Consider the following 26,323-nt stretch of genomic DNA (forward strand, 5'->3'; position numbering starts at 1 on the left):
AAACTTCGCCGAACTGCCGATTATGGACAGTTTTTAACTGTTCACTAATATTTTTTCAACAATGGACAATGTACCTTTAATTTCAATAAATCAAATCTTCTTCAAGTACACTCGAGTTTTTTTTACAACTTGAAAGAGAAATTCCAAAATTTTGGTTACCACCCGTTATTTATCGCAATAACAAACTGAGCATCATTTCTCTTTGATTAGGCAACTATAAAGCCTTTCTAAACGCCTTAAAGTTTAACAATTTAGGAAAAGGGTAAAAATTTCCATAAATAAACATACAAATAATGCTGGCAACACTGTTCAATTTATAAAACTTATGGCGTTTTTTTTTATTCCGGATTTGGCTCTGGAACCGTCAGAATAAAAAAAACGATTTTCGGGTTTCGAGTTATTTCATACGTAGGTGTGCGTGAGAACGAGCGCAATGTTTACATGCAGCTGTCATTTTGTTCTCCCGTCTAGATTTCTACATTCGGTTCTTCACATCCGGATTGCCTTTTTTCGTGTCCGGATTGCACTGGACAGCAGATAGTACGATTTTGCTTGGCTGAAAGGTTAAAATCGCGGCAATCATCATTTTCCCGTTCATTATTTCAACTGTTTTGCTTTCAGCCAAAAACAGCTGTTTGATGTTTTGACAACAACGTTGAGAGTATTGATGAACTTCTCGCAAAACTGACTTTCTTCTCAGGGCGACCCCGTCCGTTTTTCGAGCGAACCTAGGTTGCCTCTCGAGCAATAAATGAGCACGATGACAGCAGTTAGAGCGAACCTAGGTTGCCTCTAGTTTGCCTCCAGGTGAAAAAAATACGGTATTAATTGACGTGAAGATTTCAAATCTGGGAATAACTTTCGAAAAAAGAACAAGTTGATTTGAAAAAAAAATATTATAGAAGGTAAATATTGTTCATAAAACATTTTGTATGGGGATACCTGTATGAGAATTGAAAAATTTGCAACCTTTTTCGCTTAATTAAAAATTTTTTTTTTCGACGACATTTGAAACCCAAAATTGTAATCGATACAAAAACACTCACAGCCGAGCGTTTAACTTTCAAGTTGAGAATTCAACCAAGGAGAGTATTTTTATTGCTGTTTAGTTCGGGTGACTATTTTCCAATTTCGTCATACAAATTTATCATTAGGAGCCATTTTATTCACTGTTAAAGAGGTCCACTCACTGTCGTGTTCGTAGTTAGAAAATAATCTAGATTATTGATAATATTTGCCGCTGGTAGTGTTCGTGATATTATGCTCAAAGATGCCAATGAACCTGATTTGTCAGGATTTGCTTAATTTTTAGAGGCTTAGCCTGACAACCTGATAAGCCATAGATTTTTCCTGGTTTTTGAAAATTAGCCTTATGTTTCCAGATTTTTGTAAACGACCATGTTTCCGACCAGCTTCCCGATTTTGTACCGTGAGTTTTTGAGGGTAATTGCCTCATCTCATTTGTATACGCTCAGCAAGTGTGCGTGAGAAATGTCAAAAACAACTATTGCGATTCATCGAGATTCAAATTAAATACTTTTTTGTACACACAAAAAAAAGCATAGTAAAACTACTAAATCCGTGGTTTAAATGAACAACAGGCAACCATATTTTTGAGTCAAATATGTTTTGTTGTTTATAATACCTTACGCATAGCTCTTTTTACCATGTGCTTATTTTGGCTGCGCATAGTAAATTCGACTGCGTTTTAGTAAAATTGTCAATGAAATGATGCATTGTTTTACTTCGTGCCTAGTAAAATTGATATGTTTCATGATGAAACTATTATGTGTTATGATAAAAATTAGGAGGAGCGAGGAGCTTGATTTAAATAGTAAAATTACTATGTACGTTTGTTTGTTTTTTTTTTTCATGCATGCATTGTTACATAATCAAAAACATTAAAATTCACACTTCCGACACACGTCTGTCAATGTTAGTGTGTTCTCCCGATGCTCCTGGAAAGACTTTCAAAGTTATGAAACTTGAAAGAAGCTCAAAATTTGTTTGTTTACTCACGGGTTTGATGATTGATGATCCTGAATTAGTATATAAACAAAAAGAATGTTTACCATAGCAAAATTATCATACGCCTGATGTTTTTGAGTCAAATATGTTTTGTTCTCCAAAATACCATGTGCGTAGTATTTTGTTGATATGAATTGGTGCCACAATGTCTAAATTACTATGCGGACGCTATTTGTAATAGAAAATATTATGAAATCATGATGACCATAGCATTTTCGACAACAAACATTGACAGTTATCGAAAATTACCAGGTACATAGTAATTTCGATAATGTTTCATTTGCACTTTTACAAAATTGATGTTATAATTTGCATGGTTGAAAATACTATAACGCAGAAATAGTAAAATTATCATGACAACGTCTTTGGAATAGCAACGCAATTTTTTTCCGTGTAGAATTTACTGTGCCTTCACTTTAGAGCTTGCACATTAAAGACGAAATATTTTATTTTTATAGCGATTAAACATCGCTGCTCTTATAACACAGTTTCTCTAGTACTGAGGTGAAATCAATACTGTCACATTGTAAACCTTTTTAAGTTTTTAAGTACCGTAAACTGGGGGAACTTTGATCATCGGGGTAACTTTGATCAAAATGAATTTTTTGCAGGTAATCATCATTAACTAAGTAAAACGTTAAAATATCTGAAAACTGTTTACAACGTTTGAAAGTCTGTAAATAAAGTTACAAATAAGCTAAATTTGGTTTTTATTAGAAGATTATTGATATAACTAAAAATGTTATTTAAAAATCTTAAAATATCTGTTTTTTTCGAAGGCTCACAAACAAACATCTCTCCTGATCAAATTTTATCATTTAGGAGCAAATGCGTTGTTTTATGTGAAAGTTCCACTTTTTTCTTTGTCTAGGTTTAGTTAAAGTGTTAATTTTATGGTCATTTGGTGATAATTTTTGGATATTAAAAAAAAACGGTGATTTTCCATGAGAAAGCCCTTTAGCAAAAATGGCTAACACCCTATTAAATGGTTCAATTTGTAGAAAAAAAAATAACATGGGAACAGCGCAAGGACCTAGCGAATTGCATGAAGGCAAAATTTCGTTTGTTTTTGTATGTATGTATGTATGTATGTATGTATGTAGTTAAACCCACCAGTGGCTGGTAGGTCTTTCGACCCGAGTCGGTACGGGAAGTCTCGATCGCACATTCAAATATTGTCCATTCTTAACTCATCAACAATAATTGCATCACAACCAAGGGGTCCGTTACCACTGGCTTGGGAAAGGTTTCAATCATCGCACTTCCTTCCAACTGTTCAACACAAATGAAGAATTCTGAAAAAGTATTCGAGTATACTTCTCAAGATTCAAAATTTGCCGAGATACTCCGGCTGGCTTAATTCCACAATCCATCGTATATCAGTTTTCGTATCGTTCGATGTCCTGTCCAACCCCCTAACCAATCCTTTTAATAGAGTTAAGCTATTTGAATTTATATGAATATAATAATAAAAATAGTAGTTACACGTTCTAAACATCTTACCTCGTACCATTTGAAAAGGATACTAGAATTCATTAAAGGAATTATCTTTATCCCATAAAAGGTTTCGTGAATTTTCAAACGGTCTAAAACTTAGTGCTAATAATTAATTTATGCTCGGTCCATTTCAAAATACTTCTTCTGTAGGCTTTCCATCTGCTGGCTAATCACAACACGTTGCAATTCGCATTTCAATCATAGCAAGCCAAAACTCAAACATACGAAGCGCAGTTCATAACAACAAAACAAAACAAAAATTTTTGCGTTAAACGTTTAAGCAAAATTTCGTTTGTTTTTGATGCCAAAAAGAAATTGAGAAATGTTTATAATTTTTACCCCTGAATGTATGCAGCAACATTGTCCATCATTTGATTATAAAGGCTTTTAAAATAACGTTGAAAAAAATGAGTTTAGTTCTAGCAAAAACTACTGTTACTAATGTTTATGCCTTCTGTGCTAAACGGCACCATAAAAGTAGTTTTGAAGATGTTGAGGTACCTTAAAAATTTTTTTTAAATGAATATTTTTAAAATTCAGTAAGGTGTCTGGGGTTAAATGCAACAAAATGCAAATCAAAGAAATACATTGTAAATCTCGTTTCCATGTGCTGGAATATGAATGTTTTGCATCACGCGTTTGTAAACAGTTAAATTTCATTCATCCAAACATTTATTTTTATGATTTCAGCTTGTAGATTTTTTCGTAGTATTATTTAACCCCTAAATGTATGCAGCATCCTTATTTTCAGAAAAAATGTGAAAATTTGTTTTTACAGACCCAAAAACTACTGCAATTGGTGTTGTCATGCGTAATGGTCTTCAAGGCATCGCAAATATATAAAAAACTATGAATTTTCGTACGTGTTCATAAGATTTTTCATTAAAAACAAAGTTTGTTGCAAGTTACCCCATTTCCTAAGGAGTGTGAAAATCGTTTTTAGAAAATTAAAAATAACTGAAGAAACCAATAATTTTTTTGACTACGCCAATTTGATGCCCCAGCATCCTTAAAACTTTTGATGCATAAAGGATACGATTTACTGTGAACATAAGTTTTTTAGAAGCCATTGAAGTTGAAAATCGTTGCATGTTGCCCCAGTTGACGGTATTGCTTTATTATTGATTGGATCAAGATTGGAAGGTACGAGCTACCCGATCAGGAGAGCATATCAAAATAATAACTCAAACGTATCTCACCAAGATATTTATATTTGATTCAGTTATAATTAAGTACTCGAAATTTTCGATTTTATGTTTCTCCAATCTGAATTATATCTTATTCTGATTGACAGACTTGAATGGAGTTGAGCTCATTTTCAATGATAAAGATTTTTTTTCGGATTGTCCTAAAATGAAATGATTATATCTTATTTCGATATACGTACAACTTTTTATGAAACACGGACATCGAAGTCAACGACCCAAACCGTACTTTAATGAGTTTCGCTCAACAGATTCCCAAAATTGAATCCAATTTTTGGGAAACAAAAAATGGAGCATGGTTTTAGCAAATATTGTGGGTTACTGACATTCCACTAGAAAATGTTCTCGAAGCATTCATATCTTGATAAGTTATAATTTTGATAAGATTTGTTCTGCCCAATATCAAACTATGCTGTCTGAACGAGATATAATCTTGATTGGAGCATATAGAAAACTGATATAATTTAGCTATTATCATATAGATTTTTTGATATAATTTGAGATATTTTTTAAGTATCAAAATATCTCATTTTGATATAATTTTGTTTTTCCCTCCTGATATTTATTTATTTATTTATTTATTTATTTATTTATTTATTGCCATTATGTAACGTAAGATACAATCTTATAACTTGTTACAATGTGTTATACTGATGTGTTTTCCTAGCTAAATTTTTATTCGCTCGTTTCTTAAAGATTATGTCGTTCTTAATCTGCAAGTCCTGCTAATAAACCCCTCTTGAACTCTGACCTAGATCTTATAGATTTTACATGGAAAGGAATAACGTTCCAGTTAACGATACCTCTCACGAAAAACGAGTTACTATAGTAAACAGAACTGTGTCGGGGAATAACGAAACATCCTGTACGAGAACTACGTAGCGGTACAAGGAGAGATCTTAGATACTCCGGTTTGCCTGAGGAAAGAATCCTATGAATAACAGTAACGGATCTGAAGGCATAAAATCTCTCGAAGTGACATCCTAATAAATCTTTTTGAAGATGCGAGACGTGTGAGAATCTTGTAAGATTAAAAACATATCTGACGCAAGAATTCAGCGCAGTGCGAAGTCTTCTCATAGATCTCTCCGAAGCGTTTTGATAAAGAAAATCACCGTAGATGAATAAAGGATAAATAAACGACTTAAATAGGCGGAGTTTCGTTGAGGTATCCAAATGTTTAGTTGTCAAGTAGAGCTTTTTCAAAGATCCATATATTTTACCACATTGGGAGATTATTTGGCGGTCCCAAGAGAAACTTTTTTCAAAAATAACACCAAGGTTTTCAGCGTGGTCTACAAACGAAATTTCTTGTCCATCATAATAAAGTTTAGGAGGTAGGACAGATGGAGTTAACTTGTTGATGAAAAGTGCTTTTGTTTTTGCTGGATTAATAGGCAGAAGGTTATCAACAGCCCACTCGTGGATTTTGGAAAGATCATGGTTCATTTGAGCACCTAATTGCTGTAAGGAAGAACAACCATCAGTACTTGCGTATATCTGAACATCATCAGCAAAAAGATGCACTGAGCAAAACTTCAGAACCAAAGGAAGATCGTTTATGAATAGCGAGAACAGAATAGGGCCCAAAATAGAACCTTGAGGAACCCCCGAATCAATTTCTGAGAATTCCGAAAAAACACCATTGAAATAAACGGATTGCGTGCGCCCTTGAAGGTACGAGAAAATCAATTCAGCCGCATGTTTGGAAAAATTGTAATTATGTACTAGTTTTTGAACAAGTTTGTTGTGCGCTACCCTATCGAAAGCTTTCGAGAAGTCAATTAACAGAAGTAATGCGCTTCCTCTTTTATCCAAGGCAAGGGCTATATCATTGTGCACTTTCATTAACGCTGTTTCAGTGCTATGATTAGGTCTGAAACCGGACTGGAACTCACTGAGAAAGTTATGTTCACCAATATGATCATATATTTGTTGTTTAATAAGCTTTTCAAATACTTTAGATAATGAGCTCAAAATGCTGATTGGTCTAAAATTGGTAATATCTGATACGTTTGATTTTTTTGGAATAGGTATAACTTTCACCCGTTTCCACAAAACGGGAAACTTCGAAGTTAAAATAATGGTGTTGAAGAGATGAGTTAATAATGGTAATAAAGAGTGCAGGAGAATTTTTATAAGTTTTATCGGAATATTATCTATGCCCACAGCATCGGATTTGATTTGAGATACAGAATTGACAACTTCATATTCTTCCACAATCCTAAAACGGAACCCTCTAGAGTTCTCAGGTAGTCGCAGAGCTGCGTTGTTATTAATGGTAAAATTCGAAGTGAAAAAAGAATTGATTTCAGTTGCAGTGGAACTGAAATTTGTAGAAGATTGAAGCGTATTAGATAAACCAATTCTTTTCAAGTTACTCCAGAATTTTCTGGCAGGAACACTCAAATTTATAGAACGCTTTTCTTGATTAAGTTTGGCATCCGAAATCAATGAGGTCACTTTGTTTCTTAAAACTTTATAACGGTTTCGATCGACTAAACTCCGAGAACGCTTCCATGTTCTGTATGCCAGATCCCTATTAATCATTGCAACTTGTATGTCCTTATTGAACCAGCTATGATTACGGAACTTTTTGAATTTTAAGGGAAAGAATAGATCGTGTATTTCTGTTAGGAAATTATTCAGTAATTCCACTAACATATCGGAATCATTTATGCTAAAAAATGAATCCCAGTGCAAATTGGAGAGATTTGCAAAAAGCTCACTTGCGTTATAATGCTTGTAGTCGCGATACCAGTAGCCCATTTGCTCTTCATTTTTTTTCAAAGTTAAGAGATGCAAAAATCATGTCGTGATGTGAAACACCTGGATTTGAAATTTGGCTAAAACGATTAATTTTATCAGGTGTATCAGTGAGAATCAGATCCAATTGCGAACAACCATTATTGTGAAAAAAAGTTGGTTCTGAGTTTATGCAATGAAATGAAAAACTTGAAATTGTATCTTTAAAACAATCTATTCTACGCGATTTTCTCATAATGTCTGTATTAAAGTCTCCTATAAGAAAACTATTGTTGCAAGTTAAGGAGTACTGCTGTACATGATATTGCAATGTTTCAGAGCAGTCAACATCCGGAGGATTATAGTAGACTCCAAAGAATAATTTGTTTGCTCCCAAGTGTAGTTTAGTTAAGATAAATTCAGTTGGATAACCATGAGATAAGCCGTTGCTATTATCAGATTTTTCAATTATTTCAATCCGAAGAGATTTTTTAATATAGATGCATATTCCACCACCATTCCTATTACGATCATTACGAATTATATTAAAACCATCAATAGCTATCATTGTGTCACTAACAACATCACTCAACCATGTTTCAGTCATAAAAATAATGTCGACCTTACTTTGAGTAAATATGTTTTTTAGCTCAAGGAATTTGCTTAATCGCCGGGCGCATAAACTTTGAACATTCATGTGGCATATGTTAAGTTTATCACTCAAAAGGACGCTTTGTAAAACAGTTCTGGTAACAGAGAAGTTCGTAGAGGCATCATCAAAAACGTTATCCATCAAAAAGAATAAAAATTTCTAAGTCTGAGTTCAAAAGGGATTCAAGAGCAGACCCTACATTTAGAACGACAAAAATCAGCAAACTACTTAATCTAATCACTATATTTTTTGGCAATTTCATTCTGCTACTATCAATGGGCCTCTAGTTCAATTCGACTTGGATCAAATACGACGATTCGTGTAACCAACAGAATAAGGGCTAGTTTTCTTACAAGTATTATTTTCAACAAAAAAAAAATGCGTTTAAAAACAAAAAAAAAACCATAGCAGGTTAGCATAGATTGTTGCTGCTAACGAATAGGTTGGCCAAGAGGGAAAAAAAACTATGTAACTCACAGTCATCGCGTATATCACATCCACACAGCGGTCATCTCGTAGAAGTAGCATGAGCGTCCTTATATCGACTTCGGAATCGATCGGCACCAGAAGTGAGTGTATGTGTTCGCATCCCATCGTAAAGCCCGTCAAAAGAAGTAGGTTGCCTGCACGTCTCCGTATCTTTCCCAGATTATGGTTGATGAATGACCAAGGTACCCACTGCCAGGCTTGTAAGTGGTCACCATCGTTTGAATTTTTCCGGAGACAACCACCACACATCGTTCGTGACAATCGTGGAGAGCGCAATCGTTTGATCGGAGAGCAAAAAAATGTCAAACGAAATTTTGATCTTTTTTGTGGTTAGTCGTTTGACTGTCATCCCTCTTGCGTAGATAATCGAGATAATCATTCCACATTGTTCGACCAACACATCCAAACATCACCCGGCGCTGCAGAGTGACGAATTTTTTTTCAACAGGAGGGAGTGAATAGAAAAGATTGCATTTGCTTATTGAGTCTGTAAGTTCTGCTGCGTGAAAGAGATAGGCGATGTCGTAAACTGTCGGGAATGATGATCGTTTGACCATCAAATTATCCCTCTCGTGTACCAAGACACGAAATTTCGTTCGACAATCACACAAAGAAGAATGAATGTCGTTTCGTTTGATGGTAGTCGACTGTTCGGCAAGTTTTCGGTCGCATTCGTTTGATGGCACGAACAATGATACTGATAAAAGCAGGCTGTGTGACTGTCAGAGAAAATGTCGATGGTTTACAAGTCTGCCCACTGCTGATCGAATCCGACGCACTTCCATCGCATTGTCAGTGAGTGCTTGGGGCGGACTACGTGGACTCCGTACACCATTGGGACGCCGAATCGATGAGGGCACCAAACAGCTCGTTGACCGTTCTAGGATTACGCCTGGATGTCTACATCACATTCCCAGCGAGCATGGGTACCATTGACGCCAGGATGTAGATTGCGATTGAAGTCATGTTAGAGAATGACTTCGGATGGACTAGGAATCATGGATAGCTAAGGATGGGAGTCACGGGATAACGCGGGAAGGAATGCAGATTATAACGATGAGAGGGTTTTTTTTGTTGGTTTTTGTGTTTTTTTTTTGAAGTCATGAAGAAATGACTTCGGAAGGACAAGGAATCACGGATAGCTCAGGATGGGAGTCACGGGATGAAGGGGGAGGAATGTAGATTATAACAAGGAGAGGGTTATTTTTGTTGATTTATTTTTTTTTTTGGTTTTTGTTTTAATTTTTTTTTGGTTTTTTTTTTGGTTTTTTTTTTTTGAAGTCATTTTGGGAAATGACTTCGGAAGGAGTAGGAATCATGGATAGCTGAGGATAGGAGTCACGGGAAGAGGGGGAAAGGAAGCAGATTATAACGCGGAGAAGGTTTTTTTTGTTTTGTTTTTGAAGCCATGGTAGGATATGACTTCGGAAGGACCAGGAATCACGGATATTTATAGGATTGGATACATGGGAAAAATGAAAGGAAGTAGATTTTTGCATGGATAGGTTAAGTTGACTTTTAGGAGCGGTAAAGGGAACTGGGGAGGAATAGAGTAACTTTTTAGGAGGGGGTTTCGTTGAGAATAGAGCTTAGCTGATCGATATTTTTAATTGCTATCATCTCTGGTTGGTCGTGCTTTTTTACGTAGACGACACCATCACGGGTGCTAATTTTTTCCAACTTGTTGTTTTTTTTTAACTTTATCGCCTCAGCCCGTATTTTTCTGGTACTTATCGAAAGGTTGTCGTTAATATAGATGCGTTCTTCCGACTCAAACCCCACATGACGAAGTGATAGCGAGCGAAATTGTATGTACCGTCGATAAAACTCGGATTTAGCTCCCTTCAATGCAAATTCGCACAATATGGGGGGGCGAGAGCCAGCCAAAACAGGAAATTTGGCTAGACGCTGTAGATTGACTACCGGGCAATGAGTGAAACCGAGTGTGTTGGAAATCGTTTCGAACAAGCCGGGTAGATTTTCTTGGGGGACAAACGGGATACCTGAGATGATGACTTCTCGAGACTTTGCCAGCAGCTCACTTGACTCGGTTATTTCCGAACGAATTTCACCAACAGCTGCATCCAGAGATCGAATTTGGTCCGTGCATTCCGTTCTGAGTGAAGATATTTGCTGCTCTACTGAATCGATCCGCTGGCTAAGTTGGGTATTGAAGCTGTCGATTTTGGCTTCTATCTTCTCCCAAAGCTGCTGCAAATTGGATACCTCCTCGGGACCAACGTCGGTCAAATCTTCACGCGAACGTTTTGTTGCCGATTTTAGTGAATCAGCCACTAGCAATGACGAAGCAGATCTTGTTGTTTTCGACATTACTACTCTTCCTCCGTTCGTAAAACAAGAGTTGAACAATGCGGTGATTTGCAGACTAGAGTAACTGCAAGAACTTATTTGGTAGTTTTTCGATTTAAGAGATGTTTTTCACAAATAGCTTTATGCACAGTTTGTTACACAAGCATCTATGCACACTTTGTGCTGATCGCAGATAATTTTAGTTATGAAAAACAGGCAATAAAGTCGAAATGAACCGGAGCACTTAAAAAATTAGGCTAGGCACATCTCTTCTTCTTCTCTCTCGCCCCACCCCTGATAGGGTAGATTTCAAGAGAGTTGGAAAATAAGGACCACTCTACTGATTTGAAACAATCACAGACGTTCCCCAAACGAAAACGCCCAATGGTTTGTGAAGTTCCCAAGTTTGGAGAAGGTTGAAAAAAAAAATCAATAAAGAGATTTGCTGGATAAAATAACATAGAATGTAACGAATAATCTCGATAGAAAACTGTTCGAGAAGTAGGAGGAAAAGGTCTCTTTCTGGCCTTATACAGTCTTCGACAAAATTGTTCATTTGGAAATTTCTATTCACGAATATGTAGTTAAAAAGTTATAAAGTCCACTGTAGTTAAAAAAAATCATGTTGATTTTTCTGAACAAAATATTCAATATTCCCATAAAAACCTTAAAGTAAAGATTTTCTCATAAAAACGTTACTTTAAAATTTCGCAAAAATCATGGATTGGTCTTGAGCCAATACGAAACTTTTAAGACGACTTCTCATCTCGACCATGGCGAAGAATGTTCAGGTATGGGCTTTCAGTACTTCAAATTTTTTTTTGCGTTTTTGCTAATTAAAGATAGAATTTCTATCAGTATTCATGAAGTATAAAATCCAAAACTGTACGTAATATCCTTAAATCACTTCGACAGTCAATTATTCTACGATTTAAAGCACTTTTCCTAAGATTCTTCTCAATGGGCTATGCTCAGTTAAAAATATTTTTTCTCGATATGTACAGCACAAAATCATAAAAAACATTATAGAAAAACTCTTCTAAAATATTTCCAAAGAAAAAAGTTTGTTACCAAAACCATACCACACCTTTATTGAGATCCAATCGGATCATCCAGAAGCTCGCCCCATGCAGTGATGTTCAAAGTGCAAAATTGTCATGTTAATCACATTTTTTGTATATGAAGATACTTACGCTGACAACCCTTCTCATCACCAAATTTAGCCCATCAGATGATTAGCACAAACTTGAGCCCTCTTTTTTTTAAATTGCTCTAAGTAGTTAGAGTATCATGTTTAACGGTTTTAAACAAACGACTTTTTTTAATTATGTTTTCGGTGAAGCGGAAGTTCAAGCGGAATGATCCTAAAGATACTAATGGAATTAGGTGGAAGTAAGCACTAAGCACCTGATGGGTTGATTTTTGTGGAAGTTGATGAGTTCTCACTAGTATTCGATGAGTTGGTTAGGGAATAATGTTAGACTACATTGAGGGGTGCGACTACTAATTTCAGTAAAAACAAAAAGGAAGCGTGAATACTGTGAAGCGTGTCACACATGCAGGAATCAATGGAACACAATTTCGGGCAATTACCTTTTCAGCAACTTTTCAGTCTCCTCTGTGTTCAGAGCGTCGGTGGATTTGGCCGTTGCTGTGAATTTGAACGGGTTTTTTTACGGACATTTCATGACATTTCATGGGACACACAAACAGGTGATGGGGGATTGATTCCGGAAAGAGTTTCGGGTTCGGGAGATGGGAGCGGAAAACGAAACCAAAAATGTAGAACATAAAAAATGATGAGTTAAAACGAGTTAAATCATAGGTTTACAGCTTAACAGTAAAAACTTAAAGTAAAATGATTAACAATAGTTTTCAAAACACACATCATGCAGATCGTTACGAATGCTAAAGATGCTATTAGATGACACTCACACACACTTAACATAAAAATTAATGTTAAAATAATGTTATGAGACATTTTTTAAATACAGAACTGAACAAATCGAGCAATTCCATTGTGCCTATAATAGACTTTTTTTAATATTTCCGAATTGTGGTGTAGTGATGTTCGACCTACATCATGTAGAGTGACTATATCGCGGGTGAATTCAACATAAAGTCATAAAATCATAGTATCTCTCACGCATGTTAGTGGTGGCGCATGACGGATGCCAACATGGGTCTATTAAGTATGAGTTCTATTCTATAATTCAGGGGGTTCATTCCGAGCATTGTTGAGAGTAGGGAGCACACTGAATGTGAGATGGAGGAATCATTAAAGTCGTCAATCCCTCAGCACACTTTTTGATTGAATTAACAAAACTAAGTTCCTTGAAAAAGCCGCAGTTCAAAACTGAAACGTTGAAAAAATGAGAAATTTTTGGAACGGATGTGCTGATGAAATAACGAACATGATTTTAGGATTTTTAAATGACTGTAGAACGCAATATTCGGGTTTAGCGGTGGAATAATTATCGTCATTCAGGAATTGGGACAATTCAATCGATATGTATTGGGGGGGAGGGAACAAGTAAATACATTCTCAAAGCTACGATTGCCGGTGTGTAACTCACCCTCGGCCGGTTCTTTGATTGCAATATGTTTACGTTTGTTTCGATTTTTCGTATTTTGAATAAGGAAGGTTGATTTGAATTGTTGGTTTACCGCGTCAAACGCGTTTGGTTTTCGAGTGGTCCATTATCAATTCAATCGAGGAGAAAGAAGATTAAAAAAATGGTTAGAAAACTGCGATATGAGTTTTCTGATGAGGATGGATGGACTCTGGTGGAGGTTTTTGATCAGGATGAATGTTCTGAGTGCCGCAAGATAATGCATTGATGAATGCTTTCTTGAGGTGATTGCAGCGATTCACATTTATATGGGATCTGCTCTACCGAATGACGTGGATCTGATTTTTTGTTCACGAGTTGTCTCTCTTGTACTTACCGCTATAATTGCCCCGGGGGCCATTATCTCGATCGCACTCGGCTTCCGAGATTTCGTTGCTCTCCTTCGAGTCGTTGAAAGACGAGTTACTAGTATCGTGGTTTCGTGGTGGTGGTGGCGGAGGTTCGGGTGATCCTGGAAATGAAAATATGGGAGAGAATTGCAGTTAGCTGGCTTTATCCAGACGGAAAACTATGAAAATGAAATAAATTAATGGCTTTATCCAGTGCTGCGAAATGTCATGGCAGTCATGTACGCACATTTGAGTTGTTCCCGTAAACAGTGAGTGAGTTTTTTGCAATATTTTTGCGAATATTATCGTTATTAAGAATGTTTATATTTGATATCTCTGGAATTTTGTGTAATAAATAAAATAAAAATTCGAGTTTCTCTGTTTATTGTTTATAAAAAAATACCATCTGACGTAAGTATCTTGATGATTTACTTAAATCTTGGTCTACCTAAACGTATATTCAGAGTTTTCCAATTAGTTGTTCCTTAACTGGTCACTTATGTTAGATTCGATCAAGCCTTTGAATGTTGCAATCGAGTCATTCAAGTAAAAAAAAAACAAAATAAAAGTAAGAAGCTAATTTTTGCGGAACGTAAGGGATCGTTGCTGCCATAGCGTATATTTCTCGATTCCAGTGAAAGCCTGTCACGACACGATTTCGCAGAGCTCTTTCTGGAGCATCAATATTACAGCGGGAGAGTACCCAAGAACAGTCGATTTCATTTCTGAGAATTTTCGCCACAAATAGTGATTGAGCGATGGAATAGCGATCTGACAGCGTGTGAAGACCAAGCAAAGCGCAACTGCATAACGTGGCAGGTTTCGAGGATTAACCCACGGTGGACCACGAAGAGCATAACGAACGAATTTTCGTTGAACCGCTCCAAAACTTGCTACCCATGTAGCTTCAAATGGCCACCACACCAGATTTGCAGATTCTTATATTGAACGGACCAGGCTGCAATAGAGAGCTCGGCAAACAGGATCTGTAAATTCTATGACAAATCCCAGCATTCGGTTAGCCTTTTCAAGTGTAGCACAGTGGTGACGCTTAAATGTCATATAACTGTCCAATACAACGCCAAGGTTCTTTGTTTGATCAACACGATGTAGAAGTTCGCTCTGGAAATTGTAGTCGTACAAAAATGGAAGTTTATTTTATTTATTTACATAGTATACCGTCTCACGACATTACATTGAAGAACATAATTCCTATAATTCACTCGGTCCATGGCAACCGTTCTCCAATTTCTCGGGCACCCCACGTTCGCCAGATTACGCTCCACTTGGTCTTATCACCTCGCTCGTTGCGCCCCCGCTCGTCTTGTTCCTACCGGATTCGTAGCGAACACCTGTTTTGCAGGACAGTCGTCCGGCATTCTCGCAGCATGTCCCACCCAGCGTATCCGGCCAGCTTTCACCACCTTCTGGATACTGGGTTCGCCGTAGAGTCGCGCGAGCTCGTGGTTCATCCTTCGCCTCCACACTCCGTTCTCCTGCACGCCGCCAAAGATGGTTCTTAACACTCGTCGCTCGAAAACTCCGAGTGTACGCAGGTCCTCCTCGAGCAATATCCATGTCTCGTGCTCGTAGAGAACATCCGGTCTAATGAGCGTCATATACAGGTTACACTTCGTGCGAGGGCTAAGTCTTCTCGACCGCAGTTGCTTGTGGAGTCCATAGTAGGCACGACTTAAGCTGATAATTCGCCTCTGGATCTCACGGCTGGTGTCATTGTCTGTGGTCACCAGTGAGCCGAGATAGACAAAGTCTTCGACTATCTCCAGCTCGTCGCTGTCGATCGTGACCTTGTTACTACTGGACAAGCGGGTTCGGTCGGTCTCGGATCCGCAGGCCAGCATGTACTTCGTCTTGGACGTATTAATCATCAACCCAATCCTTCCTGCATCGCATTTCAGTTTGCGGTAGATGTCTTCCACCGCCGCAGATGATCTGCCGACTATATCAATGTCATCGGCAAAGCAGATAAGTTGACTGAATCTGTTGAAAATCGTTCCCCGCATTTCGCCCACCGCTCGTCGAATAACACCTTCTAGCGCCACGTTGAACATCTTGCAGGAAAGACCATCACCTTGTCAAAGCCCCCTGCGCGATTCGAATGAACTCGACAATTCACCCGAAATCCGCACACAGCACTGCGTTCCATCCATCGTCGCCTTGATCAGTCTGATCAGCTTCCCGGAAAAGCCGTTCTCGTCCATAATTTTCCATAGCTCGTTACGGTCGATCGTATCGTATGCGGCTTTGAAGTCGATGAATAGATGGTGCGTAGGGACTTGGTGTTCCCGGCATTTTTTGAGGATTTCCGTAATATGAATATCTGGTCCGTCGTTGACCGTCCCTCCATGAAGCCGGCCTGATGACTTTCCACGAATCTGTTTGCTTGTGGCGTTAGGCGGCGAAGTAGGACTCGGGACAACACTTTGTAGGCGGCATTGAGAACAGTGATCGCTCGGTAGTTCTCACAGTCCAATTTGTCGCTCCTTGGGGCATATAACCACCTCCTTCCACTCCTCCGGTAGCTGTTCTATGTCCCAGATCCGGACTATCAACCGGTGTAGGCAATCGGCCAACTCGTCCGGGCCCATTTTGATGAGTTCAGCTGCGATGCCATCCTTCCCAGCCGATTTGTTTCTATTCAGCTGGCGAATGGCTTCCTTAACTTCACTCATCGTTGGGAGTGGCTCCTCTATGTCGTTGGCTACGCCGGCGATGTACCTTCCCCCACCGTCTTGATCTCCTGCATGTGCGCCGTTCAGGAAGTTTATTGCGTCCAAATGTTATGATACAACACTTAGAAACGCTTAAGGTTGACAGCACACCAATATACAACCGTATCGAGAAATCGAGAAATTTTCAAACCATCGTACATGAGTACTCCGCATCCAACAAGCAGCATGTTAATAGCATTACAGAACAGGGTAAACAATACAGGGCTCAAATTACTTCCTTGTGGTACTCCTGAAATCAGAATGAAATCTGGAGATTCAGAGGATCCGATTTTAAAAGCAAGATGACAGCAAGTTAGATACGATGAGACGTCAACTAACTAGAGCAGGGATCGGGGATCTTCTTGAATCATTACCCCAAAACATTTTTATTTAAGTTGATATTATCCCATATCGAAGAGCAAAAAACCGAAATCGAAATTTTTTCAGCATCTTCATATCATGCACCAACAAATTGCAAAATGAAAATATACACTTTTCACTCACAAAATATTCACTGTTACCCCCAAGAATTTCACTTTTAACCCATTTGGGGTATTTTACCCCGGTTCCCCGACCGCTGAACTAAAGTGATAGGCCCGTTCAAAGGAGCATATCAAAATTGTTACTCAAACCTATCTCAGCGAGATATTTAATCTGATTCAGTTATAGTTTTGATTTGAGATTTGTTGTCTAGATTTTTTCGAAAACAGAATTATATCTGCTTTTGATAAAAACAATTTTATCAAACGCACTTTTGAAAGCTTTCAATTCATTCTAATTTCAATGCATCAGGTAAACCTTTATGTATTCCAATTCATCTGAATGACACTCGAAGTCGACAGCCTGCCTGGCCGCACGCATCCCTTTTCAAACTCCAATAATCCGATTCCAATTCATCAAGTAAACCTATAGAAATTCTCATTGTTCAATTTCAATTCACGCAAACAGCTACCTGATTCCCGCGCGCATGTTCCCATTGCAAGTTCCAATAGTTAGATTTCGATCAACCAAAATTCCAATACATCAGGTAAACTTATATAAATTCCCATTGTCCATTTTCATGGCACCAAAATGACTTAGCGTGCTTGAAAAACTTCCCTAAACAAGCAGACTGCATCGGCCTATGATGGTTGAGTAGAAAAATAAACATCCACTTTCTAACAAGCAGTAGTCAAAGACACGCAGCTGTTTAGATGATGGGATGGGATTGAAAAAGTAATGAGTTCGATTCTCATCTCAAGTCGACTTTTTTTTTGCATATAATTCCAATAAGATTTTTAGTTGCTATTCCTATCTGTCTGAGTTATAATTTCGTTCAAATTATAACAACGGTTGATATTATTCAGTTATGGTTGCATAGACTTTTTGATATAATTTGAGATATTTTAACATCCTACGAGTACCGTAAAACGTGGTAGTATTTTTTCAAAATCTTGAAAAATCTATTTTTTTTTAAGGCTCGCAAACAAACACCCTTCCTGATGAAATCAAAGCGTTTAGAAGCAGCAGGTTGACGGTTTAAGTGACGGTTCAAATTTTTTCCTTAGTAAATTTATAGTTTTGGTGTAGTTTTTGTTCTAATTTACCTCAATTTTTTTATGTTTTAAAAAATAGGGACGTTTTCCAAGAGTAAGCCAGTCTAGGACGAAAGGCCAGAAAACCTATCAAATGGTAAAGTTTGAAGGAAAAAAATTAAGGGGAATAGTACGAGGGCTTAGAGAATTGAATGAAGGCAACATTTAATTTTTTTTTGTTGTTAATTTTTTTTAAGAAATGCTAAAAAAGGTAGCTTCTTAATTCCCATTAACAGAAAAAATAATCGAAAAATATTGAAAAAAGTGATTAATCTTACCCCGTTTTACGGTACTGAATAATAACTCATCGAGATAGGCAAAAAATGAATATCAAAATATCTCATCATGATATAATTTAGTTTTTCTTTTCTTATCGGGTGGACAACGAGACGGACCTGTGGAAGACCACCAAACAGGAGTCATTAGAAGATCGTAGGACTGGAGGTATTAAAAGGTCATCGAGATAGAGCCATTGGAAGGTCGTCGAAGCCAGGTGGATGTCATCGTATCGAGGATTCATTGGAAGGTCAGAGACCCTGGAAACCCTGGAAAGGTCGTTGAGGTAGGACCAAGGCTTGTGAATTTCAGACAAATTCGTTCGATCCTGACGAACGTCTAATAGCCAATGTAATCGAAAGAATATCAAAGTCGTCTACGAGTTGAATGACCAAGTTACAATGTCAGTCAGGTAGCAATGTCAATATTGCATGACATTTTTGTACTACACTCGCATCACACATACGGTCATCTTTCTATTTCATTTGCTGGCTGTGTCGGGAGGGATTTTACGTTATAAGTTGCGCAACAGTTGAAAAAAACGTAGTTATTGGCTTTAAGCAGAAAAAAATTCGTTGCAAGCATCATGCAGTTGGTCCTGACATTGTAAGCTTATGTCGCTGACCAAAAATCAGAATCGTATGAAATAGGCATGCCAAGCAGTATCAAAGTCGTCTGATATTGGCTGTCTGCCACTGATAATTTGCAGCTCTGGCTAGCACTCATCGTAAGGTTGTCAGACCGGATGTAACAGTCATTGTAGACAGCATAAATATGCACTACAATAACTGTTATACGGAAGCCACTAAAGATAGTCGATCCGGGATCAATAAAAGGTAAGGTTGCCGAAAAAAAAAATGAATGTGTTTTTGACGACATAAATTCTTCTGGAATTCTGTGACATTACACATTTTTCTTTGATTTCGACAACCTTGATGGAAGGTCATCGAATCAGAGCCTCTGCCCACTGCTAGGTCGTCAAGTTGGGAGCCAATAAAGTCTTTTGAAACATGGCACAAGGCACAATTGCATCCTTAGCTATTAACATGCATAAATTTCAGTTCGATTCTCACAGCAGCGGGTCTTTTTTGTGTGGTATGCAACATACAAAAGCGTTATCCTGGATATTAGGTATTAGGCTTTGCCTTCAAGACGTGTCGAACGGAATGTTACGCGACATTCCAATAATTTTCACGGCGATGCCATTCGCAACACTAATTTTACATATACGATAGAAATAAACAAAAATCCTTACCCGCACTACGCCGTCCAACGGATCCTCGCGATCCATAGTGATCGTATGGCGTACCGTAGTTGCCGCCATACTGTGATCCGTACTGATCCTCTTCCGGGGCACAGTTGGCTGGATCGTCATATTCAGGACCAGGTCCGCAGTACATCGATCCTCCCTGAGAGTTGATGCGGGTGTATCGTCTCTGTTGGTACAATGGAAAAAGAAAAAAAAATGTTAGGACAGTGATTTCTAAAATCGTCTCCGAAATCGATCTTACGTATTGATCTTCCTCGGCACAGTTCGCCGGATCGTCGTATTCCGGTGCCGGGGTGTAGATACTGCTCTGTCCTCCCTGGCTGTTCTTTCTGGCATACCGGTTCTGGCGTGGCTAGAAATAGGTAAGAATCATTATTCATAAAAGATACGCAACGTTGAAGGCGCGCATTTTTTGGTGATCAGCATCTTTCAGCCGATGATGGGAGGTCGTGCGAAGATTTTGTTTTTTTTTTTTTTGGTAATGAAGATGAATACGGCGATTGCGCGCCTGTACTGTACCATTGATTGGGATCCGGAGCGTGAGTGCACGTGGTTCGGCATCTGCATGGCCATGTTGGAGCCCATCGTGCCCATGTGGCCGGGTCCACCCATACCGTTCTGGTGCGGGAACGTCTGGAAATTCATCGCCTTCGTTGGGTCCATTTCCTCCCGGAAGCCCAACAGATGGAAGGTGGCGTACGGGCAAATTTCGTCCTCCATACCTGTGTTTGCGTAGTTGCGGGTGGTGGTAGGTCAAGAAAAATCGTTCAAGTTAGAAGCGAACAAAAGAAAAACTCAACTACGGAGCCATCACTCAGTTTATTTTGTTAGTATCAATCTTACCGTTATCTACGTCGATTAGAAACCGGATGTTTAAGGTTAGTTTTGGAAGTGCAAAGCAAAAATTTTGGTATCTCACGAATAGTTTTCTTAAACCGTAAAACCAATTTCAATTTTAATCAACTTATCATGCAAGTTAGTTCTAAGCTACTAAAAAATTGGTCAATCTATCCTACGGGAGCCTGAGATAGTTGGAAAAGGGAAGAACATTACCGTAACAGGCCGGCGGATGGTTGCATCTTCTTGGCAGTGGGGGGCCAACATTTTTCAGCTCTTCGTACAACGGCCTACGAGGGTCCCAGGTGGAGTGGTTGGATTTATTGTTATGGTTATGGCCTGATTGGTGGTACAAATAATAATCAATTTTGATGTTTATGAATAAAAGATGATCATGATGATGGTGGTGATGATAAATGCGGCGATTATGAAATGTTCAAGTGTTTAAAACTAAATAGAGTTGACATGTCAAAAAATGAACGGTATATGAAAAACGAGTTCGGTGGTTGAGATAATTGTAACGGGGGAAGACGATGGGAAAGCGAAAAAGGCAAGTATCTTCTGCAAATATGTACTTTAGGACGATATCACATTTGATATTTTTCGAAATAGAGATGAAACAGTGAAAACTTAAAATCTCTTCAATAAGCATAAAACATTCACCAAGTACTTTAACATTTTGCCATTTAAAATTGGTAATTTTATTTATGAAAAAACTGCTTCGAAACAATAAAAACTATGTAAAATTATGTAAAAATGTCTGTGAAATCAATAGGACATAGTTTCAGACCTTATCAGATAATATGAAGACTCTCAATTTACCAATATTTTTCAAATAAATAATTCACAAATAAGACTTTTTGGACTCGAAAATTTTATCTTGAATCGAGCGCTTCTGAGCATGGCTGTTTTTACTGTAAAATCCCCTAAATTTTTCAAATAATTCACAAACAAGCATGTTTGGACATGGAAGTTTTGAGAAGAATTGTGTGTTCGTGTTGAAATAAATAATGTTATAAAAAAAATTTGAGCCCCAATTTTTGATAAATTGAAGTATTGCTAAGTTTCCAATGCTTTAATTTCGATGAAAAAAAAGTTATTTAATTTAGGCCTTTTCGAACCACCAATAATTGTATTAAATGGAGTATTCAGTTGTTCTTATCATGGCTCTTATAGCTTATTTTGAAGTCCGAATTTGCATTTTCTTGAATTATTTAAAAAAACTAGAAAAAATAACACAAAAAAGATCTCGTTTTGTTTCAAATATTCCAGTTTGAAGATGTATTTTTTGTGAATTATTTGAAAATTATAGGGGTAATGAGGGAGGAAAACACTCATGAAATCTTCTTAGAAGAGGTCGTGCGGCGTCTGGGACCATTTTTGAATCCTTTTACAAACATTTTTTACTTTTTCCTAGTTCCTTTGACTTTAATTTTAACTGGTATATATATTTGACAGATTTCGTGCCAACTCGACACAATATCTGACATAACCCTCTCAGAATTGAATGAAACTTTGTGTGTTTACAGTCCTCATCAAGGTTTTTTGAAACACGAGGTTCTCTGACTTTCACAGTAAGTAGGCGAGGAGTGAGTGGGGCTCTCAATGAGTTTGTTTACAAACAGTAGATTATTTGCTCAGCTTTCCTGTGGTTTTTTGGTAAACAAACTGCATGAATGCCGCAGTTGCATTTGCATATAGCCTAAATAGCCAAAATGGCTGAATCGGGAATTTGGTATTCGGTAACACTTCCTATATATATACACCTTGGTTCTCACGTAGTTCAGGCACTTGGCTACTTAGTTTTCCCAAAAAAAAGACCTAGACTACCATTTGAAAAGAGCCAAACTTTAAATGCCAATTTTTTATGAAAATTTTTAGCTCTAAAATTACAATTCCTACTCAAATTTGGTCAACAGGAGTTTTAGAAAAAAAATAATCAACCTACACTGAGAAAAATGCATTTTAAAAACTAAAACTCAATTTCGCAAAAATGCCAACCAAGAATTTGATAAAAAAAATCTAAGATGGGTAATAATAATGCCTACAAGTCGTCCCTACATTGCAACTTGTGCATATTCAAGGCAAGAAAGTTTTTTTTACAAAAACTTTCTAATGATTTTTTTTTTTCGAAATCATGTAATTTATTTTTTTCATTTAGATTTCCAACCATGAATTCAATTATGATAAAATGGCAACACTTTACAATCAAATTATAGAAAATATCGGGATTTGCTGCTTGCTAAATTATTTGAATTGAAAGTATGTACAAGATTGGTCATTTTATTTTATTTAGGATTCATTTTTCTTTATTTTTTAACTCATACCTACCTCTTTCAAAAGCAAAATCCATTAAAGTGAGAAGGAAGAGCAGCCAAAAATCATGATCAAAGGAATTTCAATGTTCGTTAGTGAAGTCATTATTTAGTTTCAAGCAAAAATAAAGTTTTTTGATAAAAAATATGCTCAGCAGATTTTTTTTTAGTTATTCTATCCAATTTGGCAAAAAGGAGCCAAAAAAGTACTGGCAAAAAATTTGTGAAAATTCGTTTTATTTTCTGAATATTGACGAAAATTAAGAAACTTTAATAATACAGTCTGAGTGAGCGATTTTAGACTTTTTATCAACATGAATCAGCCGTCATAAAAGTTACCGACAAAAATTATTAGTTTTTGATAAAATCAATAAATATCTGAAATTCTGTAGAATCCCAAGGTTTTTAGAAACACAAGGTTCTCCGTCTTTCACAGTACAGATCCAATATAGAACATCAATTTAAAAACGGAGTTTTTACAGTTTGTAAGAAAAAAAATCTTGGCTTTGGGGAGAAGTTTCAATTGTGGAAAAAATCAGAGAAAGTGAATAAGCGATTAAATGTCTAACGCTATGAAGCTGGTGATTTTTTTGAATATATTTTTTTCACATCTTAGTTATAACTGTGATAAGCTTCAGAAGAGTTTTTAAAAGAAGTGATGACGAATAATGCCATCGGTTTTAACAAGAATGTTGTATGTCTAATTTTGCCAAAAAGTAGGTACTATTAAAAAATTTGAGAGAAATTAAACATGACAAAGATTTAGTGATGTACCTTTTCAATATGAGGTATTTAAAAACTCGTGTTCAATTTCTGTTTTTATACACGTGAATTCGTTTTATCTTTCCTTTTTCAGACTTGATTTGTAAAAAAATTTGTAGTTATGAATAATGACGCGAAGCTAAGCTCGGCTAATTGTTGAAAAAAATGTTATTTTAAATGCTGCCCGCCGACAAGATTTCAAATTTAAATTGGCCCGTTGGTTCAAAAGGTTGCTCACCCCTGGTCTAGATAATTTTTGGGTAAACTAAATATGCCAAATTGCTTTACTAGGTAAGATCTTTATGCCCACAAAGATTCAACGAATTCTGAGAGGGTCATTCCAACTTTGTGTCGATTTGGTGTGAAATCTCTCATTTAGAACATTTGCTCCCTAGACTGTTCTCTATAACTTGAAAGTATCAAAAATAAGTCAATGCTTACTACGATAATAATAGAAACACTGATTGTTATGTTTGGGGAGATAGAGACAAAAATGTGAAAAATATGAAAGTTTGCTGAAATAATCAAGATTTTAATTTTCTAAGACATTTTCATCTGAAGTTATCGTAAAACAATAATTGATTCAACCTTCGACAATGCCATACATTTATTGTACTTTGGGTGAATTTTTTACCAGTCACTGTTCGAAGATAACTTATATATTTTCAAAATAATAAAATTCTGCCAAAACGAAGCATTATTTTAATAAGGTCTTTAAATTATACTGGAATTCTGAATAAAAAAATTGTACAGAAGAGTGGAAGAACTTACTAATAGGTAGGTACTTTTTGCAGAAGACACTTGCATGACAAATCGAGATACGAAAATCAAACGAAAACAACTCTACAAAGCAGAAGAAAATTAACACAAACACCGGAAACATCGTAAGAAATGGCGTAACTGTAAGAATGGTCAAAAATAACATCTAATGCACAATAAACGACGAACTCTCATTTCAGAACCCTCGAACCCAACGGAGTTGGCTGATGGGTAAACGGGGAACCCTTTACTTACGCGATCGCAATATTCCAAGTGGGTACCGGAAGTGCAAATGAATCTAAAAAATTCGACTGAACCGGCACCGACGAGAACGAAAAACAAAACCACAGGGTGATATCCTTCGACCCCCGAAAAAGTACTTACTTATGACGGTTCCGCGTTTGACTCGGTCGCAGGTGTTGTAGTTGGATCCCGGAACGGGCGGTAGTTTCCGGTTTGGTGGTGCGATGTAACCCAGCTCGTCGCGGATATCCGGACGACGTTTGTCCAGGGTGGCAGCTCCAGCCGGTCCCATCGATTGGTTGTACACCACGTCGTCTGGGTTGGAGTTTTGATTGTTTGGGTTTGGAAAAGTAATTCCGTTATTATTGGTAGGTAGTTTAATTTTTTTTTTAATTTTGTTCACCACTCTATATCGTGAAACGTGATTATTTATTCCGTTGCATATACGGTATTGGTTTTAAATGTTTATGTACAGAACCTGAAAATTTTAATTTATGAATTAACCAAAAACTAAAATTTACCAAAAATTTGAGATACTAACAAGAACAAAGAAAAAAGTCTTTCTTACTAGTGAGTACCTTAACCTGACTGTCTGATAAGTTTTTGCCCGATAGAGAGCACAAGCTGCATGACGTAATGAACAACTTTCTTTTTATCAAGGACGAACTCCGTGCCTTTTGACATGAATAATTTTATGATTGACATTAAGATTCGAATATTTTCTAGTTGATATACCTAGTAAAAAAACTTGGAAAAAATTAGGAAAAGTAGAGTACAGGTTAAACTGAAAAAAAAAAACATCCACTTTGAAATGTCACTTTTAGTTATTGTGTCAGCTGTAAAGTTACCATAAGATTTTTACAATTTGAGCGTAATGCAACGTAATAAACATCACCAAAGAAGTTTTCTTTTCCCGCTGTTTTTTTCTCTTTTTGTGGGGAACTTCATATGAAAATACGGAAAAGAAAACTTCTATTTTGCTTTCACAAATTGAGGTGATTAGAGCTTTTTGAATTCGTCTAGCTACGCCACACTTCACACGATATTATGTACGCAGATGATAATTTTACACTTGGAGTTGTTGGCTTTCACAGTTTGTACAGTTTAGCGACGATTGTTTGATGATAGGTAGTTGGTATTGTCAATTCAACGAGAGATAATTTAAAACTAGACTTCAGCTCTCTTTCTTCGCTCAGTTAAAATTTATCTACGATAGTTTTCAACATATACTTATACATTAGTAGATTTTTGATCTCAACCTTTTTTAACATGTTCAGTTGAACTTTGACGAGCTGCCATTTTTCTCTCGGTTGATATTTTTCCATGAAAATTTAATACAATCTAGTTCAACTATCCAACTAACACTCTACAAAATTTGAATTCTTTACAATGACGGGAACCAAAGATAGAGCTACTTCCGTAGAAAAGGGAAATTTGGAATTGCTTTACTAAACTTGCTATATCTTCGACAATTTTCATTGAAAAATCTTGAAATTTGCCTTCTTGAAATGGTGCCAAGCAGAAAATGAAACACAAGAGCGAATAGAATACTCGCTTTAATTGTTTATCAAATTGGTTTATCGGAATAATTGTTGTTGAAACATTTTCTCTTCCAAAACAAAGCACAAATGAAGTTTTTATCAATTTACATCATTCATTGTGATAAA

At 36.9% G+C, this 26,323-nt stretch overlaps 1 protein-coding gene across 50 annotated transcripts in view; it reads right to left on the reverse strand.

Moving 5' to 3' along the window:
• LOC129745126 (cell adhesion molecule Dscam2) overlaps positions 1 to 26,323 on the reverse strand; it is a 212,790-nt gene that overhangs the window by 14,402 nt on the left and 172,065 nt on the right. For all 50 annotated transcript variants that reach the window (XM_055738028.1, XM_055738027.1, XM_055738008.1 and 47 more), the window contains 8 exons: positions 24,798 to 24,971; positions 20,794 to 20,916; positions 20,260 to 20,462; positions 19,982 to 20,092; positions 19,726 to 19,906; positions 13,876 to 14,010; positions 13,503 to 13,514; positions 12,520 to 12,577 (listed from right to left, as the gene is read on the reverse strand). In XM_055738028.1, coding sequence (XP_055594003.1) covers positions 12,520 to 12,577; positions 13,503 to 13,514; positions 13,876 to 14,010; positions 19,726 to 19,906; positions 19,982 to 20,092; positions 20,260 to 20,462; positions 20,794 to 20,916; positions 24,798 to 24,971 — 997 coding nt within the window. The remainder of the gene's footprint in view (positions 1 to 12,519; positions 12,578 to 13,502; positions 13,515 to 13,875; positions 14,011 to 19,725; positions 19,907 to 19,981; positions 20,093 to 20,259; positions 20,463 to 20,793; positions 20,917 to 24,797; positions 24,972 to 26,323) is intronic.

Source organism: Uranotaenia lowii, chromosome 2 (genome assembly GCF_029784155.1).
Source record: "Uranotaenia lowii strain MFRU-FL chromosome 2, ASM2978415v1, whole genome shotgun sequence".
NCBI classification, from domain to species: domain Eukaryota; kingdom Metazoa; phylum Arthropoda; class Insecta; order Diptera; family Culicidae; genus Uranotaenia; species Uranotaenia lowii.